Source organism: Schistosoma mansoni (genome assembly GCF_000237925.1).
Source record: "Schistosoma mansoni, WGS project CABG00000000 data, chromosome 2 unplaced supercontig 0171, strain Puerto Rico, whole genome shotgun sequence".
NCBI classification, from domain to species: Eukaryota; Metazoa; Platyhelminthes; class Trematoda; order Strigeidida; family Schistosomatidae; genus Schistosoma; species Schistosoma mansoni.
The window spans coordinates 73,577-81,480 of record NW_017386001.1 but is presented as its reverse complement, the minus strand read 5'-3'; the positions used below and the strand labels follow the sequence as shown (position 1 = coordinate 81,480).

The 7,904-nt window shown below is 35.8% G+C and overlaps 1 protein-coding gene across 2 annotated transcripts; it reads left to right on the top strand.

Annotated features, from left to right (window-relative positions):
• Positions 1 to 271: 271 nt before the first annotated feature.
• On the top strand, positions 272 to 7,133 carry Smp_123410.1 (DEAD box ATP-dependent RNA helicase, putative; the record flags this gene model as incomplete). 2 transcript variants are annotated; one of them, XM_018791527.1, is made up of 8 exons in its annotated part: positions 272 to 298; positions 337 to 375; positions 2,161 to 2,334; positions 2,366 to 2,489; positions 4,755 to 5,695; positions 6,813 to 6,901; positions 6,945 to 6,998; positions 7,041 to 7,082. In XM_018791527.1, the coding sequence occupies exons 3-8, from the start codon at positions 2,223 to 2,225 to the stop codon at positions 7,080 to 7,082; spliced, it is 1,362 nt and encodes a 453-aa protein (XP_018645302.1). In that variant the 5' UTR covers positions 272 to 298; positions 337 to 375; positions 2,161 to 2,222. The 2 variants fall into 2 exon arrangements, with proteins under 2 accessions (XP_018645302.1, XP_018645301.1); XM_018791528.1 differs by having other exon boundaries at positions 2,161 to 2,489; positions 7,041 to 7,133.
• Positions 7,134 to 7,904: the final 771 nt, after the last annotated feature.

Here is a 7,904-nt window from a genome sequence, read left to right as displayed (position 1 = left end):
TGCTGCCAGACACGGAAGCCCGTTAAGCGAAAGCTTCTTCTATTCCGTCCTCAACCATTTGAACCATTTAAGAGGACACAAAATACTCTTAGAGCCTCAATAGAGTATTTCATTACGACTTACTTATGTTTCGCTTTTCAATTTCAAATATATCTAGGTTCATACCTGAATGCATCAGTAATCAATTGGTACTAGGTACGATAGCCTGTTAAACGAAAGCTTATATCCCATCCACGACCTTTTGACCCATTTTACGACTGAGGTGGTTGATTCAGAAGTGACGCTACAACGTGTAATGGTTTGTCGAGTGTAGCATGTTGAATTATATGTTTCTAGTTCTTACCACAAGATTGTCGTCTATTCTCATTATTAAATGTGAGTGTATGGTGTGTGCTTGCTAGATCGTCGAATCATTGTTTCTTTTGTTTTCCTGCCCTCCTCACTCACGTTACTTTACATGTTTCCCTAGTACACAAAGTACCTTCTGGAAAGGTGTTAACCGCTATCGCGAGATATTCGTTGATTGAGGTGACAACTTATAAGACATTTCATTCCTAAATTATTTTAAATATCTTGGCGATGATATTAATATTTAATACACACTCGATTCATTATCTGCGTATTCCTCAGAATGTCATCTGAAAGAGTAGAAGTAGCAACAAACCAGCAGTTAAATCGTATCAAGAGGTTATTGCACTGTATATAAAGGAAAAGTCTTTTCGTATTTGGCTACAAGTCAATTACTCTGTTCATAGAGTCAAAGTTCGTCGCTTATGATTTTAATGTAAGTGGGGAATTGGCTACTTTTCCAGAGCTCTTTACTCACACTAAGCTAATTTGATGTGGATGAAAAACAACTATTGGAAAGCATGTTCAAATCACTACGGATGTTTGGTGTGAATTCTGAAGAGCATACAACAATTCCGCACTCTCTTCCGCTTTTGGAAAATGGTCATCTGTTCTTTCTTTTATTTCCTTCATGGAGACATTTACCTAAAAAGCTGGTGTCTTTGGATAAATTTACGCAGTATTTAGACTTTCTGGTCTACAATTTGTCAAAAATAAACATGGTTTTTCATACATGGTTCTATCATAGAGATTCAACCTTGTTTCTTTTATGCTAAAATCAAAGAACCCTCACCTTGTTGTCATCTCGTTTGCATGTTCCCATTTAGTTACAAAAAATATTGGTTGGCTTATATCAGTGTGGGTAGTGTTAAGGTAGCTACATTTTATTGATTTAGTTTTATTCAGGTCACTTACTGTAGATCTAAATGTTACATAAAGTACTCTTGATCGTCCAAGTTATCTCTCATACGAATCGTTACTCCTACCAAATGCAAATACGTCGTTAACTCAGGAGAGTTCTCATCTTTTCTAAATCCTACTCAGAAAAAAATTGTGGGCAATTCGTCTTCCTTTTTGTCTATAAAAAGTAACTCTGTCATCACATGTATGAATTTCATTCCTCTAATTATATGTGCGTATTTTACTCGTTTTATTCGTGTACGATAAAACAATCGGCGGCTACACACACAGTATTATTTACAAGCTCACTATAATATTTAAAAATCAAAGTCAGATCGATTTAGGAACTTCGTCAGTTTCGTGATATTTAAACGATAGTTCAACTGTTATTTAGATGCATATGTTTCATTTACTTCAGAAGGTAGGTGTATATTTGAATGTTTTATCTCAACATAACTCTAAAAGTAATGTAATGGTGACATACTTGGGAAGTTTGTCATACTTGATAAATTCTTCATAGACACTAAATGGCAGTAATCATCATTTGTATCCGTGTTTTAACTGGAACTTAATACTTTGTGGTTGTCAACAATAATCTTCCAGCACACACAAGAGAATTTCATTGAGGGTCAAAGTATCAGAGATGATCTGAAATCACCAGCGTTGGATGTTTATAGAAATTTAGTCTTAACGAAATTTCACACCACCAAAAAGTTGAACATTCCACACCTCACAGTTAAAACAACTTTGCAACAACTTTATTGCTTCTCAGGTTGAAGTATGCTAACTTAGCTTTTACTGTACAAAGGCTTACATAACATTAAAACTTGAAAAATTATATTCAAATCTTTAGTGTCTATGTATATTCTTAGTTTACATGTTTGATGGCTCTTGTTATTTTTCATATCTTAGAAACCTGATACTTAGAATTGATATCTACATTAACCAGTGCAGTACAAGATATTCGGATCTAAATGACTTTTGAAGAACTTGGTGTATGTCCTGAAATTGTTGAGTTGCTAAGAGATAAAGGGATTAATAAACCTACGGAAGTTCAAGAAGGCTGCATTCCAGTGATTTTGGAAGGTTTTTTTGTAACTTTTTAATGCAGTTTTAGGAAATGATGTAGTAGCATGTGCCAAAACTGGTTCTGGAAAAACAGCAGCATTTTTGATCCCCATACTTCAATCACTCATGACGGAACTCAAACCATTATATGCTCTAATAATTACTCCAACAAGGTACTGGTTATCTAGAATTTTTGTTTATATTTCTCTGACATAAAGGTCTTTTAAAGTTAGCCAACACCTTTTTTTGAGTGAAAAGATGCATGAGGATCTTGACTAGTCGACAGAGCTTTCCATTTTAGACAAACTTTTGTCTGTTAAGTCAACGAACGTTTGTTAGCTAAAATGAAATGCTCCATAATAGTTTCTTTTAAATAAAACCAGTTGACTGGTAACTTTAATATATGGCTGAAAAAAAATAAAATTGTGAGTATGTTCATTTATGGAGTGTTAAGATAAATGATTCCGAAATTCGTCATCTGATGATACACTCATGATATCACGTCTTCTAATTGATCTGACCAGTATTTTCCATCATATTGTGTCTTAAGTGATCTATGAATTAATGTTTTTTCCATCAGGGTATTGGGAAATATCTCCAAAAATTTGCTCTACAGGGGTAGTTGTTTTCATTTCCGTGAAATTCTAAAGTTCACAGTTAACAGGACCTTGTCATCTATGACTCTTACTATTATGACAACCAGAGACTACCAAGACAAATAGTCCCTAAATGAAAAATAGCATTCATAAATCGCACGCTAGTTGGTTTAAAATAACATTCGTGATTTGCTGCATGCTAATATCAGTCAGCTACAGCTTGGGACCATTCACGTATATGCATCAGTCCATGTTGCCACACCTCATTAGCACAAGAAGGTGAACACCAAATTTATAGAAGTAGTTACTTCAATGGTAATAATATATAAAAGATTGCATGTAAAGATATAATACAGGAAGGAAGAATTAGTTGATAGAAAGAAATATGTAAAGTAATTTTAACCTCACAGTTTAAGGGAAGACAGAGTGCATACACTTACGCCATTGTGATTGATTCTGAGCCATATCACCTAGAGTCTCCAGACATTGATTACGATAGATCGCTTTGACCCCAACCGAGTAGTCTGTACCTACTAACACGGCTCAAACCAGAAGTTAGAGACTTCATACTAATATCCATTCCTTCAAAACTATCATCATTATTTTATGTTAAGTAAACATTCAGATGTGCCTGCAAACAACGAGTAGGATATCTCTGAAGTTATCACGGAAATTGAAATTCTAACACTACCCAGCTGAGAATGAAGTATTCTTGAATTAGCCTTCAAGTCACAATTTTCGTGAAGGATGATGCTATTCTCCGGGTGCCCCTAAATGCCCTGGTACGGCCGAGGATAGGGAGAGTCCGCTCTCCCTCTCGAAATGCTCTCACATGGCCACGCGTATACAGCAACTGCCTTGGAATTCCTACTCACTGCCTTCTCGCGGCGAGGTTGTTGTTTACGAAATTGAGAGGGCGAAAAGCGAGTGTCTGGCGCTTTAACCGGGTTAGTGGACACGGAAAGTCCACCTACGGGGAGTTGGGAAACCCTGATTCCAAACCAATGGTGCACGTGGGCTCCAAGATCTTGAGGAAACAAATGGCGTATGAAATTATATTTGGTCACTGGATACCATCAAACTGCATATCCTGACGTTGCATCACTGCCTTGTGGATTAAACCTCTAGGTCTAAAACTCCGGGTGTGGCCCCCTAAAAAAAACCACCTGCTTCAGTTTGGGCACCTGGTCAGTATCACAACCCTCACACAAACCAAATGAGATTGGTGTCGCGCATATATATCTGGTGCCCCTTTGTACCAATGTGTAGATGTGTAAATAATAATAATAATACCCGGGTGCCCAAATAAAATTATTTAAGGTGAATTTCGGACCGAAAATCCAATAGTTGAAAGTCAAATGCTTTCTCCACTAAAGTTTGAATCCGTGATGCTCGCTTTAACAGTTCGGGTGTATATGAAAAAAATTTGTCTCAACATACTATTATGGCTAGTGCTGTAAAACGAATCCATCAACAGAACTGTGATATATGATCAAACACACGTCGATGGACCTAGGGCTTTTTAAGTCATTTCTTATTGTATCTAGCAACTTTATAGAGATAACCATAATCAATAAACGCAATCTATAAAGTGCAATAGGTTATGGGCGTATTTATTTTTGTAAAATGTTTTTTAAGGCGTTATTAAAGTCTACGGGTTTTAATGGTTATTGAATTGTAAAATAAGGTTGTTTGTTGGCGAGTACATTTTTCCGATTGGCAGGAGAACGCTTATGCTCATATATATCAGTTGAACAGGCTGCAAAGTTATTTGTTTTATCTCGCTAACCATTCCTAGATCTGACTGACTTATGTAATATATCCACGTTTTTGTTGTTTTAGGGAGTTGGCGCATCAAATTGGGGAACAAGCCGCTGGGTTAAATTTAATCCAAGGTGAACCACTATGTAACGTGTTGGTGATAACTGGTGGAAGAAGCATAGTTCATCAGAGTATTGACTTAGCTCGATCTCCACATATTGTCGTTTCTACTCCTGGACGGTTGGCTGATCTTCTGCGCACCCAGACAGCCGCACAAGAAGCTGATACTGAGAATAAGCCAGAATGGACCTTATCCAGAACGAAAGTGGTGGTTCTAGACGAAGCAGATAGATTGTTGGAAGATAATTTTGGCGAAGATCTGAACACTATATTAAAAGCACTTCCGAAACGTCGTCAAACGTTGCTTTTTAGTGCTACATTCAGTGGTGCAGTCAAATCTTCCTTAGAGGCTGCAAAGTCAGTGGCCTACGCTGAAAACAGACGCCCTCCTATTTTATGGCAACCTGAATGCATGACTACGTGTTCATCTGCAGGGGCCGTAACTGTCGAGACCTTAAGTCAGTATTATATTCTGATGCGACCTGAACACAAAGAAGCATTTTTGGTTCATACTGTCGATCAATTTCTTACTGAGAATCCACATTCACTTATTATGATTTTTACAAATAAATGCAAATGGTGTCATCTTATTGGACTGATGATGACCAGTCTAGGTATTAAAACAACCTTACTTCACTCCTCTATGACTCAGAAAAACCGCATATCTTCATTGACTCTTTTTCGTTCTAGTCAGATTCGTGTTCTGATTGCAACAGACCTGGCAAGCCGTGGACTTGATTTTCCAACAGTTGATATCGTAATCAATCATAATGTTCCTATTCGACCTAAAGATTATGTTCACCGAGTAGGCCGGACTGCTCGGGCTGGGAAAGCTGGTTTAGCATTGACATTGTGTGACCTTTTTGAAGTAAAACGTTTAAAAGCTATCCAAACATTTATCAGTAAGTCACACTTTAAATTGATTGATCTTCGAAAAATTGTTTTTCTTCCCAAACAACAAAATTCGTATATTATTCTTGTAATAATTTTCCAATATCATCTAGTGACTTTTATGCGATTCTGATCTCAAATTATGTCCTAACTTGCTATTTAGTAACACTTCATTTAACGGCCGTTGTCAAAAAAAAACAAATCAGTTATGTACAAACATACCAGGAGATCCCTAATACTACTTCTTAAGGTATGATTAGTAGTTAAATGTTTACCACTATAAACGAGATTGAATTTGGCACAATTAAAAAAGTATTAAAAAAAAATCACGTACAGATTTATGCACGAAGTTGGCGTATACAAATATAAAATGACAAACGTAAATAACTGATTTCCCATTCCCACTGTCCCAAAATCAATATCATATCGTTATGCTAATTCAGTGTGGAGTTAAACTAACGTAAATTTGTGGTAGGCTGTACGTTGTGACTGACTCAGTAAATAATAATCGCATTACCAAACCACTTAGCTGTATGAGACCTAAACGACCATATATATGATCAGTACACGGTTGCATTGTTGTTGATTGTGAACTCCATTATCAACCGTTCTTTAGATAGTAAACACAAGCATAATTATCTGTCTTTACACCAATGCAATTATCGAGGTAGACACATTTTATTGGAAATTATATGGGTATATTGAGTATGGAAATCCAATTTCCAGCTCCAATTAATTGTATTTAACGACTCTTTAACCGATCTCACATTTCTTACGTAAATGCGATTGTTATACAATGAGTGAGACTGCTTACATTATGACCATTCCGGCCAATAATTCGCTGAATAACCTCAATATTAAGTACAAAACTAATGAAAAATTTCAATCCAATGGATATAAATTGGTAATATTAGCTGTTGCATTTCATTATTCTACGGCTCATTTCTTAAATAACTACCAAGAGTCACTTAATCTGAAGGCATGAAAACGAAAAATTCACTGTAAAGTATTATCATACATCAATAAATCTGTTCGTTTAAAAATGGGATTCGCTGTATTTTTCCATTTTAATGTTACGTTGTTGCAGGCGCTTAACCCCAAGTATCTCATTGATCATATTTTATGTAGATAAGGAATTGAAGACATTTGATGTGAACGAGAAAAAAGTAGCTCAAATAATTGCCGAAGTATCTATCGCTCGTCGTGATGCAGAACGCGTAATTATTATCACCACTATTTACATTGAAATACATTTTTTAGAAACTAGATGAAATTAGATTCGATGAGAAGCGTGAAATCAATAAGGCAAAAAATGTGAGTTATTACTTTGCGTTTGTAATAGATCTTTTTTTCCAGCTGATGAAGGCCAGATCGTCGAAAACTTTAAATAAAACTTAGAACCCAACTTCCAAACCTTTCTTGTAAATAAATTCTTTCTTTTTTCTGATGGTTTTGCCTGTTGATTGAAATTCTCGATGGTAAGGTAACTACTTGTAAGTTTTGGGGATAATAGAATAGGAAATACGTAACAGTTAATTAACTGAAATACTTCTGGCAAATTATTGCGAAAAATGACCTTTCCTGGGCAGCCTAACTACGTCTCATACAAACATCTTCAAATTACTTAATAGGAAGAAACTTTGTGTTAAACCGTATATTTTCTACTCGTTTAACAGTGGCTCAGTAATTAAGGTGTCAAATTTGAACTTCGGTCTACTTTAGTTTAAGCAACCGGCTAATATCAGTGGCCCTCACACTCAAAGCCATATACATTAAGATGTACTTGGTAAATGAGTTAAATCAATAATAACAGATCTTTACCAATGAACGTGACAGCGCATTCATGTAAAATTTGTTACAATTATTTTCAGACAGAAAAGGTTGTCAGGATGAATAACGAATGAAAAAGAAATAACTAAACTAAAAAAATTAACTCCCTTTACCACTTAGTTACTGTATATGTCCTTTGCAACTACTCCTTGATATTACGAGTAGCATACTTATTTCGCTTTTCCGCACATAGTCTGGATGACTATTCATGAACTAATATAGTTGATGTAATTCACTGGTTAAATTACCGGCCAAAGTTAGTGTTGGGGTTATCTGCTCTGCGAACTGGAAAGAAAAAAACCTTAACATAGTTCAGCATAAACTATCAGTTGACTGTTACAATAGCTTTTAGCACAAGTGATTTTTTTTTATTTCGATAGATTTACAGTC